At 44.1% G+C, this 25,088-nt stretch overlaps 1 protein-coding gene across 1 annotated transcript; it reads right to left on the reverse strand.

Annotated features, from left to right (window-relative positions):
• Window positions 1-16,437: 16,437 nt before the first annotated feature.
• On the reverse strand, window positions 16,438-23,790 carry prdm13 (PR domain containing 13). The gene is made up of 4 exons (XM_032556736.1): window positions 23,429-23,790; window positions 21,880-22,011; window positions 21,628-21,748; window positions 16,438-18,964 (listed from the first exon to the last, which is right to left on the reverse strand). Exons 1-4 carry the CDS (start codon window positions 23,594-23,596, stop codon window positions 17,472-17,474), a joined length of 1,914 nt encoding a protein of 637 aa, XP_032412627.1. The 5' UTR covers window positions 23,597-23,790; the 3' UTR covers window positions 16,438-17,471.
• Window positions 23,791-25,088: the final 1,298 nt, after the last annotated feature.

Here is a 25,088-nt window from a genome sequence, read left to right on the forward strand (position 1 = left end):
TGGGAACCAAATAATATGATTTATGGAGTTCTTTATTATTGCTGCAGCTGTGTTGTTTGCTGAGTTCCAAGTCTTGTATGAATGTAGCTTTTCTTAAAGTTTGCTATGTGAAAATAGAGATTAGCTTGTGAACAATATACTGCCGAGTAAAGCTTTTTCTTCCAACTATTTAAACTATTACAGGCATTATGTCAGGATCTGTGTTTTTCTGTGTTTATTTAGAGTTTTCTGTGTCCTTAGTCTCTTCGTTGTCCTGTCCTCCCCTTGATTGTTCCCAGGTGTGTCTCGTTTCTGTGATTACCCTCCAGTGTATTTAACTCCACCTGTGTTCCTTGTTCCTCGTCGGGTCCTCGTCATTGTTTCGTCAATGTCCAGTCTAGTCGTCCTCAGTGTTTCCCTGTGCCTGCTGTTCGTAGTTTTGCCTGGTTTTCATCATTAAATCATCATAATTCATCTAACCTGGGTCCGCTGCATCTGCCTCACCACCAACACCACCCGCACTTCATGACAGTAGGACCCGACCAAACCGAACGGTGAGGCTAGCTTTAAAATGGACCCAGCTGGAGCGAGGTTGCCTCCTAGAGGGCAGAGCGGCCCGAGGCGGAGGTCCGGCAGGGAGGACAGGGAGCTGGCTGAAGCTCTTGCCGACTTGCAGCGGGAGCTTTTCCGGGGGACGAGACTGGTGTTGGCACCCCCCGGATACGGTCCCCGTCGATACCTCCGTCCGGGAAGCCAGCGACCTGAGCCGCCGGCAGACCCGGCCCCTCGTCGTTTTCCGGAGCCGCTACCTCCGCTGCCCGCTCGGAGACAGCGACGTGAGCCGCCGGTGGACCCGGCCCCTCGTCGCTTTCCGGAGCCGCCACCCCCACGGTCAGCCCGGAGACAGCGACGTGAGCCGCCGGTGGACCCGGCCCCTCGTCGCCTTCCGGATCCGTCACCTCCGCTGTCAGCCCGGAGACGGCGACGTGAGCCGCCGGCAGACCCGGCCCCTCGTCGCTTTCCGGAGCCGCTACCTCCGCTGCCCGCTCGGAGACAACGACGTGAGCCGCCGGTGCACCCGGCCCCTCGTCGCTTTCCGGACCCGCAGCCGTTTCCCAGGCTTCGCTCCGGCTCACCTCCGCAGCCGTTTCCAAGGCTTCGCTGCGGCTCGCCCCCGCGGCCGGTTCCAAGGCTTCGCTGCGGCTCGCCCCCGCGGCCGGTTCCAAGGCTTCGCTGCGGCTCGCCCCCGCGGCCGGTTCCAAGGCTTCGCTGCGGCTCGCCCCCGCGGCCGGTTCCAAGGCTTCGCTGCGGCTCGCCTCCGCGGCCGGTTCCAAGGCTTCGCTGCGGCTCGCCTCCGCGGCCGGTTCCAAGGCTTCGCTGCGGCTCGCCTCCGCGGCCGGTTCCAAGGCTTCGCTGCGGCGCACCCGAGGCCGAGTCAGCCGGCGTTCCAGCCGGCGCACCCGAGGCCGAGTCAGCCGGCGTTCCAGCCGGCGCACCCGAGGCCGAGTCAGCCGGCGTTCCAGCCGGCGTTCCTTCCGAGACTCCCAGTGTTCCTTCCGAGACTCTCAGTGTTCCTTCCGAGACCCAGACCCCCAGCGCTCCGACTCAGACTCCCTGTGTTCCTACCGAGACTCCCTGTGTTCCTTCCGAGACCCCGACTCCCAGTGTTCCTTCCGAGACTCCCAGTGTTCCTTCCGAGACTCCCAGTGTTCCTTCCGAGACCCAGACCCCCAGCGTTCCTTCCGAGACTCCCTGCTTTCCGACTCAGACCCCCAGTGTTCCTCCTGAGACCCTGACCTCCTGCGTTCCTCCTGAGACCCTGACCTCCAGCGTACCTCCAGAGACCCTGACCTCCAGCGTACCTCCAGAGACCCTGACCCCCAGCGTTCCACCCGAGACCGAGACCCCCAGCGTTCCACCCGAGACCGAGACCCACATCGTTCCACCCGAGACCGAGACCCCCAGCGTTCCACCCGAGACCGAGACCCCCAGCGTTCCACCCGAGACCGAGACCCCCAGCGTTCCACCCGAGACCCCTTGTGCTCCGACCGAGACCCCTTGTGCTCCGACCGAGACCCCTTGTGCTCCGACCGAGACCCCCTGTGCTCCACCAGAGACCCTGCCTCGGGGGGCTCGTCGTCGCCGTCTGTGGGCGGCCCCCGGGACTCATCGCCACCTCCAGCGCCAGGGACGGCCGCCGGACCGCCTCCGGGGTTCCCGCCCCCAGCGCCGCGGACGGCCGCCGGACGGCCTCCGTGGTTCCCGCATCCAGCGCCGCGGACGGCCGCCGGACCGCCTCTGTGGTTCCCGCCTCCAGCGCCGCGGACGGCCGCCGGACCACCTCCGTGGTTCCCGCCGCCGCGGACGACCGCCGGACCACCTCCGTGGTTCCCGCCTCCTTTGCCTCCGCCCACCCTGTGGGTAGTTTTTTGTTTCTTTTTGGACTCTTGGCCCTTCCCGTGTTTCCGCCCGCAATGGTGGGTTGTTTTTTGTTATTTTGGATTCTGGCCCCCCATCCGGCGCCCCTCCGCCCACCCTTGTTGTGTTGTTTTTTTTGGGCGTCTGGTAGCCGCCCTTGAGGGGGGGGTACTGTCAGGATCTGTGTTTTTCTGTGTTTATTTAGAGTTTTCTGTGTCCTTAGTCTCTTCGTTGTCCTGTCCTCCCCTTGATTGTTCCCAGGTGTGTCTCGTTTCTGTGATTACCCTCCAGTGTATTTAACTCCACCTGTGTTCCTTGTTCCTCGTCGGGTCCTCGTCATTGTTTCGTCAATGTCCAGTCTAGTCGTCCTCAGTGTTTCCCTGTGCCTGCTGTTCGTAGTTTTGCCTGGTTTTCATCATTAAATCATCATAATTCATCTAACCTGGGTCCGCTGCATCTGCCTCACCACCAACACCACCCGCACTTCATGACACATTATGCTTCAGAAACAACTCGAATCAAACTGTTTCATTTAGTAACTTGTAACAAAGTGAACTGTCATGCATATACAGATTGACACACAAATCCTACAGCTTACCCTTCACTGTAGCTTAACTCACACCACAGCGCTAAAGCTAGCCCCTAGCCACATTAGGACTAGCCTTTGCTTATAACATAAACGAGAACACGCACAAAAATGTTTTATTTTTTTTCTTTAAAGCAAACGATGGGTTTATGCTGCTAGGGCAAAAGTTGCGGAGGTTGTGTTAATGACAAGTTCAGACCAAAGAAGAAGTTGGTTCATTTAAGCTAACATTTCGCCTGCGTGTGTGCTAGCTACAGTACGATCCACGTTCACGTTATGACCAAAGAACTGGTCACAAAGTCCATACCGACAGGCAATATTTTACACTGTTTATTATGACTAATGTAATGCAATCATAATTTTCAGTTAAATCTTTTTACAACTTAAGTTATTGTCTTCATGTTGTTGTGACTTAATTATATTTGGAATGCAAATTTAATCTTAAGAAATCCTGCATTTTATCCAAATATAACTTGTGCATTAATCCACATAATGGGTCATTGTTTTCAGCTCATTCTGTTGTATTCCTAATATTAATCAATAGTCTCTTCAACCCATTTTTGGGCTGTGCTGGTTCAGCCAGTAACTCAATCCTGTTTCAAAACTACACACTTTATGAAAATAATCCAAATTATCTTTTCTTTTTAACACTGTAGTATTCAGAAAGTAACTACAGAAGTAAAGATTTTGAAAGATAGTATTTTACATCTTAATTCATATTATTCCTAGAGTTCTGTCTACTGAAATTACATTTTAAAAATGTGTAATTTAGAAAACTGTACCACTCAATTCTGTGTCTTTAATGTTGACTCTGCAAAACAAAGATCCTTACTGGACTGCATCCACGCACGAGAGGAAACATCGTTAACAAATATGTATATTAACCTGCCGCGCGCTGAGCCATCAATGGGCAGAGGATAATAGGGGTAGTTAAAGGGGCAGGACGCACAAAAACCCACTGGGAGTATATAGCCCCCACTGATCAATGACCTCATCCAGAGTCACTTTCTCTTTCAAAGGCGGCGAGACCAAAGAGCAGTCGGGCCTTTTTCAACCCCGCAGATAACAAACCAACACCAGACACCCAATAAAGAGACTTCCACTTCATTTAAAAGCAATTAATATTCTTGGCCGGCCGGCGTGATCCCTTTGGTGTGGCAGGTCTGTACACGCCCCCTGCACTGTAATGGAGTTGACTGGTTAACTTTGCGTCTGTGGTCACAGCGTTGGCTGCCCGGGTGAGAGCGATGATGCGCGGTGGGACACTGTGTTTAGGTGGGGGGTGAATGGACCCGTCTCACAGCCCACTGCACCCCAATGGAGCCTCCTCATCTCCATCCCTCTGTGTACCGTTCTCCTTTCTCTTTCTCGCTCTCTTTCTGTCTTTGCCACCCTAATTCTCCTCTTCATGTCGTCCTGGGGTCCATATCGGCTTTTGTTTCCTTTTTTTTTTTCCTCCGTCTTTTTCTCGGAGCGCCGCTGCTTTCAGCGGGAGCAAGGGTTTAAATAGCGCTCTTTTGTGACGGCTGGTAATGGTCGTCTCCGAAGGATGTAAAAGTCAGACTAGAGGGAGCAAATATTTTTTTTGTTTGGTCAAAAAGTAGATGGTTGAGCCAAACGTTTGCATTCATACATGTGAAATGTTACATAAGACATAATAATAATTAGAAAAAAAAAGTCATAGTGCTGATTTACACTGCAAGTGTTGAAAAAAGGTAAGATCTGAACTACTTCCTTGTGCAAAACTCAATGCCAGACATGAAGAGGCGTTTTAACCAATGACATGTTTTTCTGGTTTGAATTTGTTTTAGGACTGAAACATAATTAATCTTTAAAAAATCCTTCAAACCACGTAAACAAAATGCATCCAAAGAACTTGACTTGCTTTGATAATATCATCTCAAAATCCATTTAGTATTTCTTGGCAGATGTATCTCTTCTGTCTTTCTTTATCTCTATGGACTTTCTTTTGTTGTTAGTGTTTAGGGAGGGGGGAAGTACCAGCAGATTTTTGTCATTTGGTCCAACTTATATTTATAAGCTGGACCAAAATACAGACGGTAGTTTGGAATGATCACGATGAAGGTTTAACGAATGACAGCAGAAACTTGCAGAGGAGGGGAAGGGAATGTGATGTGGAACCTGGGTAGGAGGAGAAGTGAAAGGAAAAGAAAACTGGTGAGCTGAAATACAAAAGAAGCGTCAGGGAATGAGTATGGGTGCAAGTCAGGAAATTGGGAGATTGGGAACAGCTGAGGAAGGGAGAACCTGGCAGGCTGAGGGAGTGTGACTATTTAACACCAAGGCGCTGAACTTATGCTGCTTTCCACTTAAATGGGAAATTGGAGCCGGGTGGTTTGACGACCCGCCCGAGGAAACGGCGTTCCAGTTGACAGTCGGAGAAGACGGAATTTTGCCGTGGCGACGCCCAAGCAGACATCGCCTTACCTTCCGTGAGCACACGCCACTTTTAATTTGTTCAGTTCAGAGTCGCTGGCGCTACATGCAACATAAATCTTAGAGGCACTCTTATGTGTGTCTCGTAAAATAAACCACGGCGCACTATTGTTGATGCGAGGAGAGGCCATTTCGAAAGTCTGCCTTACAAGTCGTAACTGGTTGTTGTCGTAGTTGCAGGAAACATTTTATGATATTTCTCACCTACCCTTACAATCCACAGTTCTAGTTTTTCAGCACAGTGCACAACTTATGACCAATACAGCACAAAATAAAAATATTAAAGCACTTTATCACCGAGGGGAAGGTTTGCCTTTAAACACCGTGCCTGTCGGGCTGAATTGTAATGACCAGTGCATTAGCAACTGCTGGGTTGTTTAGTAGACTGAAGGTAATTGGAAAATCAATGGTCATCACTCAACATGTTTAAAGCTTATAATCGAATATGCTTTTTTTTTTTTTAAATAATCTTCTCGGTAAGCACTTCTTAGATTCTAAACATTAAAGTAGTTGTTTTTCAGGTGAATACGTGATACATAACCCAAAGTTACAATTTCTCCCTCCATTATAGAGTCCCATAAACAGATGATCAATACTGACTTGTGTTAGCCTGTAGGCTTCAGTTAAATCCAACCATTTACCCACCATTTATTTGATGAGTGCTTGACCAGTTACCTTTCTTTCTCGCTTGTTTATCAACTGTAGCATTTGCTTTTTTCCCCCCTCATTTTTCAGTCAAATTAGGAAAAATAGTCATAGTAAAAAGAAATTACATCCTCTGTCATGTCTATTTTATCAATCCGATGAATTAAATAGGAAAAATAGGAAGGCGAATCAATGACCATTATCTTAGATTAGCACAAAATCTAAGATAACAAAGTTGGTTTGAATTGTTTTATTTCATGCATGGAAAACAAGAATTAGATATTGTCCCGGGTTTATTTTGGGTCATTTTGTGGCCTTTCCACTGTTTGTGATGAAGTGTTTCAGCTTATTTATTGCACTTGCTAAAGGTTTGCCACAGATAACGTTTACATTATTTTATTACAATCAACAGTCCTTACATTCCAGTGGCTCATTGTTCAGTTTGATACAATTTGGTGCTCATTGCTTTAATTTTCAGCAAATTGTAAACGGATAAAGCTGACTGGACTTGCTAGTTTTACCTGGATACAGTTCAACATTTACAGCAATAAATTAGCAGAGCGTTCTCATGGTCTTTTGACTTTGCCATGACCTTTCCTCATAAGAGGTTAGGAAGATAAATTTATGAGGAAATAAGAACATTTCAACAGTTCGGTCACAGTTTTTTCAGCCGTTCACAAAGCTTCATTAAATTTACATGACACTGTGGACTTCAGCTGTGCAATTCAGACAACATACATTTTAGAGGTAGTCTATTTCGTAAAACTGCAATGGAAACACTTTTTTTTACTATTGTCAGAAAAGACAAAGAAGACGACAGGAAGTAGTTTTAGGATGATGTGATAAGGTTGTAAGGGCTTATCGCATGAACAAACCTGCTAACTTGCGATTTTTAACTGTGTTTCTTATTATGTAATGGAAGCACAGCAATTACAAAAGTGTTTTTGTTCGACGTTAGCGGAATATCAACAAAGTTTTGCGTGCATTTATAATGGAAATGCAGCCAGTGCCATTTATCATTTATCATTACAGACATACTGTACCTCTTCTTTGATACAACACAACCTCCCAAGACATGTTTTTTTTTCCCCCCTTTCGCTGCAGCCAATAGTTAATACGGGTTGTTAAAATGAAAATAATGAGAAGCATTATTTTACTGCCATAATTTTTGTTTATGTATTTTTATTTTCCAATACGTATATTTTTACATGACTTTCTTTGTGGGAATTTCCAGGTGGGAACTATTATATAGGATGTCGGTTCCGCTGGTGCACATGAAAGAGATGCACCCTATGCTGAAGCATGAGCATGGCAAGCAGAAGCAGAAAAGGGCCAATTTAAGTCAAAACGGTTTAAATAATTTTTTACATTATTTGTAAAGATGTCATTTATACCTCTAAACAAGGACCAGAGGGGTATGTTTTATATGTTATGCATTATTTTATTTTATTTTACTCTGAAGTTTTTGATGTACTTTAGTTGGATGGTGGTGTAGTATTGTCATTAAGATGCTGTAACACCAAGTCTAAGCTTGTAGTTCCCACATTAATGACAACTTCACTCCAGTAAAATGAACTCTTTAAAAGGTGGAAGTGACTTATTCACTGTTTACACTGACACAATGCTAAATCTTCGACTTCTTCACATATTACAACCACAACAATCAAAGCGTTTTATGGGGATTTTATGTGGTGGACGGCCGACAATGAAAAATAATGGATGCATTTGTAAGTTTATTGTTTCAGAATCTAGTGCAAGTGACCCCAAAATTACCTTATTTGTAAGCAGAACAATGCATTCCTTCCTGTACATCTTTCACGTTAATGTTTTGCAGTTCGTCGTGACAAAATGTGGAACAGGTCAGGAGGTATGAAGACTCCTGCGAGGCCCTGTGCTCTCCTGCTCTGCTGTCCTCTGCCTTTCCCACAAAGTGATTTTATTTTTAAGTGCCCGCTCTGTCTGGGGAAGATTGCCGAAAGGGGAACTCCTCCTTCACATCCACTTTGTCAGACTTCCATCATGACGTCCTCATGATTACATGATGTGTCACAGCGGATGCTCTCAATACCCCCAAAACTTGGACGTACCTGCCTTGGAAAGAAAGAAAAAAAGCTAGTCAGGTAATCAGACAGCATCCACATGTATTTGTTAGATTTCTTTTTTTTTCTCTGACATGTTACACCTTTAGGTTTGAAGTTTATTCATTGAACCTAGAACTCCGGAGACCCGACTGCTCGGTGTGACAGCTGTAAAGTAGAAATTGTAGCGCTTTTCTTTTTGGAAAATGAAAATTCACCCTCATTATTCATGACATCAAACGGGGATCCGGCTCATTTGCAGCTGAATGTGGGCGACGGCGGCCTGTTTAGCATGTGCTTGTGTCGCAAAGGTGGCGGAGGGACGGAGGAGGAGAAGGCACCAGTGGGCCGCAGCTGGTGTGCCACAGTGTAAACCTCCTACCTGCTGCTAACCCGACTGACGGACAGGCTGGGTGATAATCTGAGATTAACAGTACAAGCTTGAGCGGTGGGCTGAGATTTTTTCTGTATCTGTCCATCTTTCTAATTACAACTTGTGTCCTTCCCTCAGTTGCCTGTCCGCCTACAGCAATGTGCATGCATGCCGACATGCATCCTCCTCGTAGCTTTTCTCTTCTCGTATCTGTGCGCTTTATCCCTCTACTTTGCTCTGCGAAACCAGCTGCATGTGTTTACTCTACCTGACTTTACCTGCTCCGAGACAACCAGGCCGCCAGTGGAGCTGCCGTCACTTTAAATCCGCTCTCTCCGTCTGTCCAGGGCCGTGCGCACGTCAAGTCATTTGTTCCATCTCTTCCGACCTCAATCCGACCAGTTGTGCACGTTGACTTTACCTGCACAGATTTCACGGTCTACCTGTTCCGGAGGAGCGGGGGGGCCCCGCCGGCCGTGAAGCGGTCTGGAAACGTCAACGTTGTCCGAGTCGAAGCCGGCTGAGTGATTGAGACAAGCTCTCATGGCCTGTTTCCCCAAAGACATGCTGTTGTTTCATCGGCCATGCTTGATCTCATTCCGGTATGATCCGGTTCAACAACCCCCAGCCCCCTGCACACTAGCGAGGTTCGATGCCACCGATTTCCTTCACGCCGAGTAAAATTCTGGCTGGTATCGCCGACACCGATCCAATACTGATACAAGCCAATCAAATCCAGATAATGTGTCTGGTAAATCTGAAAAGAAGTGTTGCCGTTTTCTAATGCAGCGTGACTCAAATTGAAATTGTTGTGAAATTTAGATATTTATTTCCATTGAGTAACTTCACACCTCTCTTACAAATCGTGCACTTGCGCAGGCGGATGGAAAAAGTAGCTCCCCACCAACCAAACAATTTGTACATCTCAACATTTCAGTTTCTTTCCGCTGTACAGTATTTTTTGTGAATGGCGTACATTACCTCAAATAACCAAAGCATCAAAATCATCAACATTTTGATTTGAGAATCGACGTCAGAGGATAAAGAGCTGGTATTGGACGTATCGATATTTCAGTATCTACCTCACACACTCAAAGGCCGATATAGAGTAAACGGTTAGCTAGAAAGTCATATTTCTGGATTGTAGGCAGAAGTGAAAGTACCAGGAGAGGAGTCATGTGCACACAGTGAAATGAGTCTGAAATGGCGCTCAGAATGGAAGAAGCCATTATTTTAAAATCAGGTTTGTGTCAAGGCCAAGAGACCTTATGTTTGTTGATATGTCCTGTAGTCTGATGTTCTTTCTGATGTCAGCGTTTGACCATCATAAACCTTAGGAAGAAAAGGGGAGGAGCTTAACAACACAATCCATATAGTGAAGCAGAAAGGTTGGCACGAGATACGACAATGACCCTTAATATACGATCAAAGTTCACAAATGTAATGTTTCAAATCCACAAATCTGACTCAGTTCCACCAGTTCTGTCAGGAATGAGCCAAAATTCCCCCAAACTATTGTGGAAAGTTTGTCGAAAGACAACTACACGACATTTCTGAATTAAATAGTATATATATAATAGAATCCTTTGAAAAATCTTTCTCTCAGTATTCTGGCATTGGATAACTGAAATAATTTCAATAACTGACCTAAAGCGGGAAAGTTTATTCTGATTTACAATTGGGCATTAAAAGAAAAAGTTGAAGATGTTATACGGTGCAGGTTAATGTCTGGTTTCAGGTGTAATTGCGTGGCATGATAACCACTTTCTCGTCGCACTTTCGAAAAATCCCAACCGCTTTTGTGCTTTCGAAACACTTTAGATGTGGCAATTTGTGGCTGAAAGCCGAAGTTTTATATTTTCAATCCTTTTTCCTTTTCAGTTTTTTTTTTTTTTTTTGAATTAACATCCTCAAAGATGTTTCGGAATTTTCTCTTTAAACACAAAATAGCCGGCGGGGAATAAAGAAAGCGTGCTTTCATTCGTTTCAAATGGCTCTCCCATTCACCGTCCCTTACTGTCCAAACATTCACACAAAGACCCAAAGTCACTTGAGATGTGCTGCCGGTCGTCTTATTGTGACCGATTTCGACATCCATCTGTCCGCCTCCAAAAGAGAAATTAACCGATTCGCGCGTAACATCAAGTTGGTGTCAAAAGACATTGTTGATCAAAACTTGTCTGTATTTCAAATGTTTTGTTTTTTTTTCTTTTATTGTTTTGATTTCACAAAGAAGCTCGTGAAAGACGGTACAGTTAAACATGCGGTGGGGAAAAAATGTCTTCTAAGGTTCAGCCTTCTTGTGCGTACTGCTCCAGTGCCGATGTGTTTCATGTGAAGAAGGCGATGAAAGAAGGGCACAAAACATCTGACCTGCAACTATTCATCATTACCATATTATTATATCCAGTCCAACATTACCTCTCTTCTTCTTTCAAGTCTACAGATTCTCTGTCCTTGCTGTGGCTTTCTTCTTATTTTAGTCTCTACAGATCCTCAGCGCTGCGGATTGCTTTATCGGCTCTCGGTTTAGAAAAGCTTTGGGTTTGAATGAATATTTTATGAAAAAAAAAAAAAAAAAAACCACCACCAAGATTTCCCATTTCCTTTCACAACGGACTAAGACCATGTCAGTATTTCACATTCATTTCTTTCAAACCGTGTCAACGCACTCCATAATGGCTGCACTTGTCCGGTTCCCCGATGTGATCGTGAAGAAAAGGTCGCCTTTATCACGTGTGACCTTGGGTGCGGTTTTTGTAATGTGTGGAGAACCTTAAGTCCTCTTTTTACCAGATCACACAGATAAGTTTGTAAAAAAAAAATTACAAACTTCATTTGCAAATTAGATACAGTTTATCGAGTTCACAAATGCCTATGGGGAAAAAATAGTCAGTTTATTTTATTGTACAAAAAAATCACCACACCAAAAGTAAGAGTCTATGCTGGCCATGGAAACCGTATAGCTGAAAAACATAGTTAAAACCCAATTAAATAAACTTAGACTGCTTGGGGGAGGAATAATAATAATAAGGAAAACACAAATATAACTAAATGCACCCAAGTGTTCCCCAACAAAAACGCACTCACACAAAAAGCCCTGGTGAATACAGCAAAGAAAAGAAAAACTCCCCTTCCACTAGCCTCCTCAAGCTAAATAAAACAGCTTGGGACCCAGGGACAGAAAAGGCCTTTAAAAAAAAAAAAAAAAAAAAAAAAAAACAAGCCAGAGGGCTAGACAATAGAAACTCCCCTTAAACAAAACCAAAAAAAGAAATACTTTTAATCAATAACTATCCAAAAAAGAAATTCTAAACTAAAACAAAACCTGAAGTTGAAACAGTAGCAGGCCAACCTACACACAAAAGAGATCAAGTTAGACAAGCACCTTAAGTGGCCAGATGATAATAAGAAACTGCCTTTTCCTTCTCTAAAGTGAAACCAGTCAACGGCGCTCTGTACGTGACTCTCTAGATATGTTACCTACAACAATCAAGTGGAGGAATCAGAAATAATTCTAAACCCGCCTCACGCTCAGTGTCCAACATACCTCTGCACGAATCATCAGCCTGGGATCTACCAGCTGTTAAATGTAAATGCTGATTGCCTGTCTCCCTAACAAACCAGCTGCGCTCTGTCACAGCGTCTTCCATATATGGGCAAGAGGAAGAGTACGCCGCACCATGCTTCCTGGACAAGATGCCCCGGAAGTACACGTCTAATCTGCTGCTTGGTGAGAAGTAGAAAGAAGATGAAAAGAATTCCTCAATCAAGAAAGTTGTATAATTAAAAAAAAAGTAATAATATTAAAAGACAGCTGCATGTGCAAGCCGGCCTGGCGGGGTTTTTCTGCCAATAAAGTTAGGTTTTTGATCGGGGTGAGAATCAAACTCCTTTTTTTTGATGCCCTGCAGTGTTCCCACTAATGAACAGCACTAATTGATTGAAACCGCTGTGTGTGAGCGAGGAGCTCTGTGTGGAAGAGTTTGACTGCAAACAGTGTCTGGACCTGATCCAGGAAGATGGCGGCTCCCACAGAGTTGGAGAGTTCCCAAAGTGTTCTGCAGGGAAGGGGAGACTATCACAACTCGGAGCGTTTGAAGCCTGCCGAGCATGAAAACACTTTTTTGCTAAAATTACAATCATTCTTGTGTTGCTGTCAATTAAAAATGATGCTGGGCGTTCTGTTGGACGCTCTCAGGTGTTTACAGAGAGCCGAAACACAAATAAGGCCATCTTTTGGTGCCGTACTGTCGTCCCGCCTCTTTCACATCTTCACATCTTTAAACTTGTGGCATGGTTAAGGCGATTCGTCTGGAAACACGTTAATGTTGCATAATGCACATTAATCGCATGACCTGCTTTGACCTAACAGCCTCTCTCCAGCAGAGGGTCACTTACTTCACAGCAGCGTGTTACACGGTCTTGTACTGCGGTCAGCGATGTAGAGTCGCAATCGCGATAGAAAAGATGAGCAGGGAGAGTCAGTCTGGTGTGCTGAGCAGCAAATTTCACTTTAAAAATCACCGCAATGGACTTTGGATAAAAGCCAACGTAACATGTACTAATTGCAACGATGAATTACCGAAGCACAAAGAGCTCGTTTCTAATGTTTGAAACAAAATGACTTCTTTTAAGCTATCCTAAATATGAAAACCTGGAATATCGAGAATCTCACGACATGTTGCTCTTGGGACAACAAAACCTTTTCTTAAACAACATGCATATTTACATTTCAAGCTTAGAACATTACGCATAGTGATTAATCACAGCACTAGAGTGCAATTAATCTGATTACCTTTTTTTTAATCGATTGACAGCACTAATTAGAATTCAACGCCCTTTACCCTGTTATGCCGAGACGTCACCGAATCAGCAATTATGAGTCCAACATCTCAGTGTAAATGCAGGCGTTCTATGAAAGACCTCGGTTGGAGAACATTGGAGGACAAACAGCACGATGAAGATCAAAGAACACAGCAAACAGGTCAGGGAGGAAGTCCTGCATAGAAGCTTAAAGCTTTGATCATCTTACAAAGCAATGCTTAATTTATGATTTGAAAATGTAAAAAGTGACAAGACATGGCAGTGTACTTTACCTGACAGGTCAGCAAGGGACAGAAGGGTATGAAGCAGAAAAGAAGTCAAAAGGCCGATGGTAGTTCCAGGAGAACTGCAGAGATTCACACCTCGGGTGGGAGGATCAGGCAACAGGTGAACTATTAGTCATGCAGTCCGCAAACCGGATCTTCGTGGAACATTGGCAAGAAGAGAACCACTGCTGGTAAAAAAGCAATCACACATTCTGTCTTCAGATTCAAGTCATCAAGGGCAATGGTTCTCCAAACCAGAGTATCTCGGCCCTCCGTTCTTTATGTTTTAGATGTTTCCCTGCTCCAGCATATCCAGTCCAAACCCTGCACCCATTTATTCGGAAGCAGGGAAACACCCAAATCACGACACTGAGTCCTGAACACTACGGTGGAGAGCCGCTGATGCAGAGGATGCAGGAAACGTGTGAAAAACGATGTTCTTCTACAGTTTGGTCTACATGTAAAATGCTTTGTTTGGTGGAAAACTAAGTGCACAATGTCATGATGTCCCTATAGGGCGAAACATGGTGAAGGCAGCATCACCATGTTTAGACACTACAGCTGATGTGTCTTGCTCAGGTTTGGTTTCAGCCGTCCTTACTTTGGCCGTGTCTCTGAGCTCCAGCAGTTACGGAATATTACAGAACTGGAAGATAATGGCGTCACGCTTACTTCTTCGCATATCCAGAATAGATATGTCTACTATATTCCAACAATGGAATTTAGTAGACATATACGTATATGTCTACTATATTGCAGCTCATTTGCATCTTGTTTTCTCAGCACGTTTCTTGTGACCCTGTTGATTATTTAAAATAAAACAATTTTTAAAAAAGTTCTTTGATCGCACCCCAACATTTTAACAAGAGTGCAGCATCCCTCTGAGAGACTTTTGAGCATTCTTGACTTTTCATAGTCAGTCGAATCTCTTTTTGGACCATTTTTCCTAAAGAAAAGAAACTGCCACATATGCCCACCTTGACAAAGGGCGCTGGTGTCCTATGTCAAGGTGCCGGTCCTCGAGGGCCGACATCCTGCATGTTTTAGTTCTCTCCCTGGTTTAACGCACCTGGATCCAATGATGGCTCATCAGAAGAAGAACACTGACATGCTGAAAATGTTGTTACTACCACCAGGGAGGGAACTAAAACATGGAGGATGCCGGCCCTCGAGGACCGAATTTGGGCAGCCCTGACAGAGGATGTTGACATCCTAAGGTCATTCCACAGATATGCATCACCTGCCATTAAAACCATTAGGAATTCAAGTTTATCCAGGTTGGAGTTATAAAATATGCCTGATAATAAGGATATGGTCAAAACACTCACTTGCCTAATGATTTTGCCCACATTGATATGAATTTTTCTTACCTACTCAAAAATAAGCTAAGCAAGCAATATTTTAATTCAACAAATAGAGATTTTTTTTTTCTAAAGGGATGTGTGAGAAATTGCTGATCCAAAGCTGAAATTTGTTTTGAGGTAAGTGTTTTTTGGGTAAGTGTCTTACATTATTTTTTTTCTTTTGTTCATATTGGTTGTTTTCTACTTGTATATTTGGACATTTGGAGGACCATCTCGGACATCGATGACACCTAACTGTGGTCTTAAAGTCCAAATGTTTCACTCAGTTGTGCTATAACAAAAAATAACAATACAATTCAGTTCAAATAATTTTTTTTCTGCTTTATTAAGGCTTCCAATTTTCAAATAATGTTGAGCTTGATTTTTTTTTTTTTTTTTTATCTATTTTCAGCAGTAAGAACAAAATTTGTTGTTTCCTTTGGAAAATCTTGCTGTATTAAGCCAAGTTCAATGCTTTACTTAAAAGCATATTTGGGTGCACCAAAGTCTGCTTTTTGGAATAAAAAAATCACTGGACAAATGTGGCCTTCTACACTATGAAAATAAACAGAATGCAAAAAGGCGGTTAGCGAAACATATATTTTGTGTTGTACATCATATTTTCCATTGCAAGAATTGTAAAGTATTAATTTTTGCCCTAATTAAAAATAAATTTAAAAAATCTCCATCTGCACTTTTGAACTGCTACAGAGCTGGAATCAATAAGGTCTAAATATCCACACTAGATTTTACATTTGTGATGCAATATCTTCGCTTTTTCTGTTTTACAATTCTTTGCCGTGTTTTATTTTAATAATGTAATTCTATGGTTCCGGTAACAGTGTCCTTTATATAGCAGACTAACAGTTTGTATTAATTTTTAGTTTTTTTTTAATCTTGCACAGTTTTCATTCATTTAATACATTATTCTTAAGTTAAAAAAAATTACAAAGCAGTAGCTAAAATGTCTGTTTAACATTATTGCATATGCAGTTATCCCAAAGTACTAAATTATGATCTGAACAGTTATTTTGATCTCAGACAGCAGATTTTTTTTTTATTTTATTTTTTTATTGTATAATAATTGAATAAATTCTATTTATATAAAGGATTATATTTAAAAATATATATATTAATATTAAATGACAGAGTGGGGAAAAAATAATTTTGTATTTTTGTAAGTACGGTAGGAAAAAAATGATGCAGTGCAGTGTCACAGCTTCAGATGAGCAACAATTTTCCAACTGAACAACTGAAGCCAAAGCTCAGAGTGACTGATTAGGATTTATGATTGTGTCAAGATTTGCGGATTATTAAAAAATTCTGGAGAAAGAAATAAAATGTGGCAAACTAAACTAAACTAAACTTTTAAAAAAATAAATTTAAAAAAAACGCATTTCTTCAAATCTGGCTGGAAAAATTCGTCTCGTTTGACATAAAAGGAGCACTTCATACACACTTTTATTCTTCAAGTTTAATTTATTCCAACGGGGGGGAAAAAAAACATCCATTTAATAATTAGGAGTATATTACTGTCCTCTTAGACAAACGGCACCTATAAACACACATACACAACTTCTCCAGCGGAATGCCAAATATCATCTTCTTCTTCATTTACAGCTTCTTTACATTTTGTTTGACTGCAAACAATAGCTAAAAAAAAAAAATGTTTTCTTTCTCTGGCAATAAATCCTTAAGTAAACCGGAAGCGGCATCTTTGTTTCCGTAAGAAGAACAGGGCCGGGGGGGGGGGGGGGGGTGCAAATTGAAGTCAAGTTCGGAAAGAGATGGGGTCGGGAAATTACTTTTCAACTGAGCAGTGGAGATGGTTTGTATTTAAACTGCAAAATGGAAAATTCGAGTAAGATTCACAATACGAAAAAAATATTTATTTTTTTTTTTTTAAAGCTGGAAGTCGCGCTGATTTCCTGAACACATGATTGTGGACTTTATCCAGATTACTTTTTCCTCAGCAAGAAAAGAAAAGAGCAAACTTTACAAATATGTCTTAGTCAACCTTGGCAGGTTTTTTTTGTTGTTTTGTTTTTTTTTTTTATTTTGCGGCTTGAAATAAAAAAAATAAAATTTAAAAAAACCGAAACATCTGTTACTGATTGCTGTTTGTTTTGCGCGCAGGTGGATTCAGCGTCTGTCTGCCCGAAAAACCATGGTTTTGTTTCGATTTATTTTTTTTTTTAAAGTGATTATTCGTCAAAAGTAAATAAAACAGAACGGCTGCTGCATTAAGCTGCTGCTTTTTTCATTATTATTATTTGATACTTGTTTTATTGTGAGAAGCCTACATGGATTCCAGAAACAACCGAGAGTGATAAATACACATTTTTAAATTAAGAAAAAACTTGGATCTTTTATTTTAATTTTTTTTCCCCCATATGTAACGGAAAAATAACGATCAAGAAGTGACATTTCTTTTGCAGATATTATTTCATGCAACACCAAAGGGTGGGGGTGCGGGGTGGTGGTGGGGGGTTGGTCCCATTAAATCGTCTCTGACAAAACTAAGTCATTGTTTTTGCTCGATTCCTGGTCGCTCTGGTCGTCGGTGAAGCACACGTCCACGTCGCTGTCGTTGTCGCTCTTGTGGTCGGCGTCGTCGAACGGGCCGCCCGGTTTGTCGTCCAGCTTCTTCAGAGTCTGTCCGGGGTGCCTGGACTTCACGTGCCGCTCCAGGTCCCGCCTCCGCACGAGCACCTTCCCGCAAAAGTCGCACCTGTAGGGCGTGTTGCCCTCCGCGTGCAGCCGGATGTGCTTGTTCAGGTTGCTCGGGTCTCCAAAGGGCCTGAAGCACACTTTGCATTTGAGAGGCTTGTACCCCGTGTGAGTCCTCATGTGGATCTTCAGGCCGTACTTCCGGGAGTACAGCTTCCCGCAGTAGAGACACAAGTGGCCCTTCTTGGGTTTGCCCGAGCCGGTGGAGCCGGTGCTCCCGGCGGGCACCGAGTCCAGCCGAGCCCGACTCTTGTCCGAGCTGATCTCCGACAGCTGCTGCGTGTGCATGGCGATCTCCCGGTCGATGTTCGTGATGGAGCCCAGGTCCTGGCTCAGCTGGGGGGCGCCAAAGTAGGGCACGGAGTCCGGGTACTTGAGGAGGTTGCTGAAGTGGAATTTGAGCGGGTAATAGGGGGAGCTGTACAGGAGCTCCCCGTTGTAGACGGTGAAGGGCATCAGCGGGATGTTGCAGTCTCCGCCGTACGTCTTCACGCCGTCGAAGTGAGGAAGTGAGAACCTTTCAAAGTGCAGGCCGGGGGGCATCTGGGGGTACCGGGAGGGGGACAACCCGGTGTGTATTCGACTCTCGACGTGCTTGAAAGCCGACGTTTCCTCCACGTGCGGCAGCAGTGGGAACCCCCGGATGGGATTCCCGCACGGTACCATCGGAGACGTGGAGTCCACGATGGTGGGCGCGCACTTTGGAGGGTGGCTCCCAGCCCCGTTAAGGGCCTCGCCCAGGTTGCGGATTGGCTTCATGTTCCCAATGAGTTTACTGAATCCGAGGCCGCTCAGCTTGCCGCCGGCCTCCTCTCTGGACGCCTCTGCGCCCGGGACTTTAGAGACGCCCGTCGGCTTGAAAGCGGAGCGCACGCCCGGATGGAAACCCATGCTACCCAGCACTGAAGACGCGGCTCCCAGTCCGAGCAGGTGTCCCTGGCTCCTGGCCGACGCGACGCTCATGTCTAGGGCCCGGTCCTGCTCCTCGGCGCTGCTTTTCTTCGACAGTCCGCCTTTGTTGCTCTGGAAGGGCGAGGCGGACACAGCCCGCCGGTTAGAGTCCGAGGAGTTGCTGTGGCCGGAGGTGTTGGGGATGTCTCCGGACTTGGGCGACCTGCTGAAGGACTCGGTACCTCTGGCCTGCTCGCCGCTCACGAACCCCCGCCCGTTGCTCAGAGCGCAGTGGAAGTGGACGTGGGCCTTGAGGGTGTTGGGGTATTTGAATATTCTCCAGCAGTACCAGCAGATGTAACGCTCCTCACCTGTGGAGGGAAAAACACCACATTGACGACAAGGTCACCGCAGGTCCAACAAGGTAAAGTGGACACTCTGAGATATGTTTACAGCACATCCGAAGCCCAACAGAGGCCTGTGTGAAGGGCGCAGAACTTCACACAAAGAATCTTAAAACAAGACCTTTATAAACGTTTGTTTTTTTTAGTATGAATTTTAAAAGTTTTTCCACTTTCAAATGTACATTTTAAAAATGCTTTTAAGAAACTGACAAATGTTCTGCAGGGAGAACTCTTCACTTTGGTTGTTATGTCAACCAGTGGCAATTTTGGGTGTAGAACCTATGGCTCTCCGCCGTGGGGGGAACGTTAAAGGGGGCGACAGAACAATTATTACACCTTTTTTTTCTATTGTTTCATTGCTTTTCCAGTCAAAGTAAGGAAGCGTCCCAGGGTGCGCTGTACAGAGGCTATAAAATGTGACTGCGTTGACGTATGGCGCTGACACTGGTTTTCAATTTGAAAAGCCTTATGCTGTCAAATTAAAGGGAACGTGTTTTTTTTTTTTCTGTTTTAGAGTTTCCAGAGTAAATTTGTTCCGAATCTAAAATACTCAGACCGATCCAACCTGAACTGGACCATTTCACGCTGACAGGAGATTTCTTAGGATAACAACAAACGCTGATTTTATTCCATGCACACTATGACTGCAAAACATTAAAATAACTGAATAAATGATGCATTTATTTAATTAGTGAGCACAGCTCAGTAAACTTGACCACTCTTCACCTAATCTACTAAGTTTGTACTGACTCAGACATAATCAGATCAAAAGGGTAAATGAGAAAAATCTGGAATTTCATTTATTAAAACACATAAAATTATTAATATTAAGGCTGAAGAAAATCATGTGAATTTATTTACTTATTCGTTGTTGGTTTTTTTAGTTTAGGTTTGTCTTGTTTGTTTGTGTGTTAAATTCAATTTAGATGACATAAGCATTAGGGTTGGTGGCTTCTGCTCTGGCCCCACAAATTGTTTGGACTGGCTTTGCTGCGTAATTCAACTTTCAAATGAAAATAATCCGAGGGTAAATTTCTAGCTGTTTTGTTTACCCGGGAAACATTACAGCTCGCCAGAAGTATTATCAATAAATCACTACATGATCAGAGTGACTGAAAAGCAAAAAGATTTCCACCCCCGCGCTGCGCACCATGGGTAACGAAATCCGCTCCTAAGATCTGGTGCCAAATGGTAATAGACTCCGGGAGCCATTCTAATGGCCCCCAGTCGGGCACTCAAAAGATAATATAGATGTAATGATTTTGTAATCCTCATACGGGCCATTGTTTATGATCACCATCAAAAGGGCAAACGCCCCTGCCCAATCTGGCGCTCCGGAGCCGGGACCCATTGAACGCGAGCCCTCTCCCTCTCTGCGCGCTTTCCCGTGGAAGTGACAGCAGCTGTTGCTTGAAATCGCAAGTCTCCAGAAACAATGGCGCAGGCCCATCTGTTGACGCCTCAATAATGGGGCAGGGGAGGAGGAGTTGGAGGGGAGTGGGGAGGGGGGAGTGACCGCGTACGTCCAGGAGCGCACACACGGTGCGCGCTGCGCCGGAGAATCCGGGCAGTATACACCCGACATAAAAGTTCGGCATTCATTAGGCCACAATACCTTAACGCAGCCACCTAATTCAGCGTGAAGCACTTGTTTTTGAATTACTTGCTTTTGAATACATGACTATTAACGACGGGGTGACATTCGTTAACCTCCGACTGAATCGCTTCTTCCTCGACTCTCACAGAGGCGCGTCGGTTTCTGCGTTTAATTGCTGTTTATTATTATTATTATTATTATTATTATTATTATTATTATTATTATTATTATTATTATTATTATTATTATTATTATTCAAGCACCGTAATTACATCGCCACAATTTTTGCCTTTTTCTTCTATTTTTTTTTCCTATACTGACTGACATCATATCAGGTTTTTGGTTTGTTTTGAACAAAGAGGGATTTCCCAGCTCGGAACAATACGAGTCATTTTCTGATGAAGGAATTTCCATGGAAGTATCTGTAGATAATCTGCTCTGTAACAGGATTAGGCTCTGATGAGGCGCTAATCCCCCAAGCGCAAACATCGGATTATTAGTATTAACAGGCCGAACAAGAGGATTAACCACATTTGCTGATTCTCAAATCCCCGTTTATTATTATTATTATTATTATTATTATTATTATTATTATTATTATTATTATTATTTGTCATTGTTTTTAGCGTAGTTAACTGTGGAACACAGGTGGATCATATCATGGTGCATCAAAATATACCCTCTGTTTGGACGGGATTTTTCTTTTTTTTTTTTCATTCTCTGCGCGCAATTTAGTTTCTTATTTTTCGATTTGAAACTGTTGTTTTTTCCTTTTTTAAAATTTTGCTCAATCGGCGAATGTTGATCATTTATTCTCTCATTAAATCATTAAACACGATAAATGAATGGGAAATTAAGAAAAATGAACGCCATTCACGACCTCTTGGCAATAAAACGACAACATTCGATCACTGACTAATTGCGCAATGACGCGTAATACTAAAAAACTGTATTATTATTTTTTGTTATTGCGCAAAATATATATACATGCAATATTAATTTAATTATATTGCGCATTATCTGTCTCGCTCACCTTTTTCGTCGTGCGTGGGAGTGGCCGTGGTGGGAATGTCGTACCACTGGGCGAGAGGGTTGGAGTACCACACACTCAGCTCCTCTCCCGCTGGGATTTCTCTCAGGACTCGGTAGAAAATCTTAATAAAAATAATACAAATAAAAAAAATGTTCCCCCTCTCTCTCTCTTTTTAATGTGACTTTATTCCCACTTAAAATCCACAGAGTAGAGTGGGACGTCGTGGCATTAAAAAAAAAATAAAAAATTCACCTGTCCGCCAGGTAAGTCCGACACCGCCTCCAGGTTTTGCTCCTGGCTGTTCCTGGCGGCGCGGATGAATCCGATCCAATCGGGCACAGGACAGCCCGACTCGTCCACGAACTCTCCGCGCAGCAAACGCATCTGAGGCACGGAGAAGGAGAAACAAAGTTGGGCAAATCCGAAAACACTAAAAAAATAAAAAAAATAAAAAAAGAAAAGGCCGAAACAAGATCGCACCCTAATGGAACCTAAACGAAAACTTGATTTGTTTCTATTTATTTATTTCTGCGTCTTTCCTCTTCAAGATCACCTAAACCACCTTTTTATTTAGGATGTTTGTACCATAATTTTATCTAGCACGTCTTTTTTTTTCTTTTTCATTTTTTTTGGCGGGGGGGCAAATATCGCGAGTTTCTGTTTGCGGTCGGACGCGGAGGTGTTGCGGCCGCTGTTGGGAGCAAAGCGCGCTTAACGCGTCTTTTATCCGCTCTGCTGATAATGTCCTATAAAGAGAGCGGCGAACGGGCCTAATTGACTTGATATGGGAAACGAATTTGAAGAGTGTCAGAGCGTTTCTAAACTGTTCTAGGAGATTAGGGATCGAGGCGTGACATTTGACACAGACATTGCACCTGATGATCGCCCCCCCCCCCCCCCCCCCCGCCCGGTCCCCCCCTCGCTGGGCCCCCCGGGGCCACGCATTTAGACGCATCAATCAGAACCGCTGACAGCTTTCTGCGATTAAAAAAGAAAAACCAACAAACAAACAACAACAAAACACTCGTTTTGAATCGCAAAACAAAGGCGAGATTGTTTTTAAAAATTGAAAATTGCACATTTTTTTAATAGAAAATAGTTCCTTGTTTGTTTTTTTTTTAACTATCAAATATTTTTGTCAACATTTCAATTTAAAAAAAAAAAGAAAATCTATATTTCTAACGCAATGCATGTGGACGCAGATGAATAACGCATAGCAGCTTGTTTGTTTTTTTGTCTGTTTTTTTTTAGCATTTTTTCCGCTTAGCAGTTTTTCGCCGCCTGCAGGCGGAGGCCCGACCCGGACACGCTGGCATCTTTCCGTGGCCGGATCCCATTAACAGTAAACGGCTCATCGGAATAACAGGCCCGGCAGGCTGGGGAAACGTGAGGGCGCACACCCCGGGTCTGCCCATTAGGCCGGTTAAGCTGACAAGTCGGCCACTAATGGAGCTCAATTATTTCTAACCTGACAGGCCAAAGCAATTAATAAATCGCGGCTCAATGAAGTTTGACAAGTCAGTTTAAAAAAGAAAGAAAGGATACATTTTATTTTTTTTTTTATCTGTCATTTTGAACTGATAAAAATATAAACTGAAACGTCAATTTTTTTTTTTTTAAACGGCAGCTATATAAATAGAAATAAATAATACTGTATAATATCTTAAAATATATATATATATATATATATATATATATATATATATATATATATATATATATATATATATATATATATAAAACAACGACAATTTGAAACCTTAACTTTACAAATATGCACATTGAGGGTTTTCCGGCTTACTTTTTTTTTCGGTCCGACGTCCTTGCGGTCCGACAGGTACTTCCCCAGCTTGAAGACGCCCGGTACCGGCCCTATCCGGAGCCCGGCCGGGACGCTGCAGTCCGCAAACACACTGACGGTGGTGGACGCCCGGGTGGCTTGCATGGCGCGGGGTGAGATCAGAACCATGAAGACTGATGGAGACCCGAATGCGAGAGAGCGCGCGCATGCAAGGGACGGGAGGAAGAGGAGGAGGAGGAGGAAGAAGAAGAGGAGGAAGATGATGAGGACAGGCCGATGTCCGCCCTCAAAGTGACGCGGTGGCGTTATGCTCTCCGACTTTTCTAGTAATGGAGCACACCCCGGACACCCCTCTCTGCACACCCACACACCAATACACACACACACCCCCACACACACACACACGCACTCAAGATTATCTGAGGATGCAATGGGAAGAAGAACAGAGTGGGTGCTGCAGAGAGGTGATGCTGGTTTGCGTGGGGGGTTGGCGCAGCGGGGGCGGGGGGAGCGCCCCTGAGTTTGCAGCAGCGGTGAGAAGGTGTGTGTGGCGTGTGTGTGTGGGGGGGGGGGGGGAGGGGGGGGCTTGAGTGAGTGAGTGTGAGAGAGTTGGGCTCTCCCAGCAGCTGTGTGCAGAGGGGAAAACGGGCCGGGCCTGCGCTCACATGGAGACTTTCCCTCACTCCGCCTCATAATGAATTGCTCCCAAAACGGTCAAGAGACACAAAAGAGCCCGGCGACCCTTCCCATCCCCGAAACCCAATTTGTCAAGGCCAGAGAAAGGAGAGCGCGGAATCAAAGGTCCGGAGCGGCCATTAATCCTCACCACGCGGCTTTGTCCTCGGGACAGTTCCGATATTTTCACTGACAAATCCACTGTATAATTCCTCCATAAATCCTCACCCTTCTCCATTCAGGGATTTTTTTTCTTCCTTTGGCCATACTTTAAATCTACTTGGCTGCCATTCTTACGGCTTCTACTTACTTCAAAGGGCTCCTCTCCCCTCCTCTTCCTCCTCCTTCTATTTTTTTTTTTTTTTTGTCCTTAGTGTGAACAAAAGGAGCAGGAAAGTTTAGAGGACTTGTTAACTTCTATTGACTCTCGGCGTGTGCCGGGTTGAGATCGGGCAGGTACTGAAAAGGGAGGACCAGCAGCAGTAAGAGAGAGAGAGAGAGAGAGAGGGAGAGAGAGAGAGAGAGAGGGAGAAGAAACACATCATCTTCCCAGCCTCGCGCACACACACATATTTTTACTTGTGGTTTTCTTGTCTCCTCGTACAATGCGTTCATCTGTTTTATTCTGCACGTTGACAAAGGCAAGGAGGGAACAATCCTTGCATGATTTTTTAACAACATCGGAGAAGAGAGTTGCGATTTATTTCGACTTGAAGATCGATCATCGGCTGGTTTCCGAAACTAAAATTACTGTTGCATAAACTTTTCCAAGAAGGCGTTTTAAAACCGGCACCAGCGCGATGTGAACGGATCGCTTAGTAAAAACAAAAGTGTTTAAATGTAGCACATTTACTGTTTGGATATATTTTCTCCATAGTGATTTCGTTCGTGATTTAAATCCATGAGAGGGAAAAAAAAAAAAAAATCAGGATTAGGAGAGTGAGACAGAGGCTCGATTGACAAATTAATTGGCTGATGGATCGAT

This window comes from Xiphophorus hellerii, chromosome 3 (genome assembly GCF_003331165.1).
Source record: "Xiphophorus hellerii strain 12219 chromosome 3, Xiphophorus_hellerii-4.1, whole genome shotgun sequence".
In the NCBI taxonomy this organism is placed as follows: Eukaryota; Metazoa; Chordata; class Actinopteri; order Cyprinodontiformes; family Poeciliidae; genus Xiphophorus; species Xiphophorus hellerii.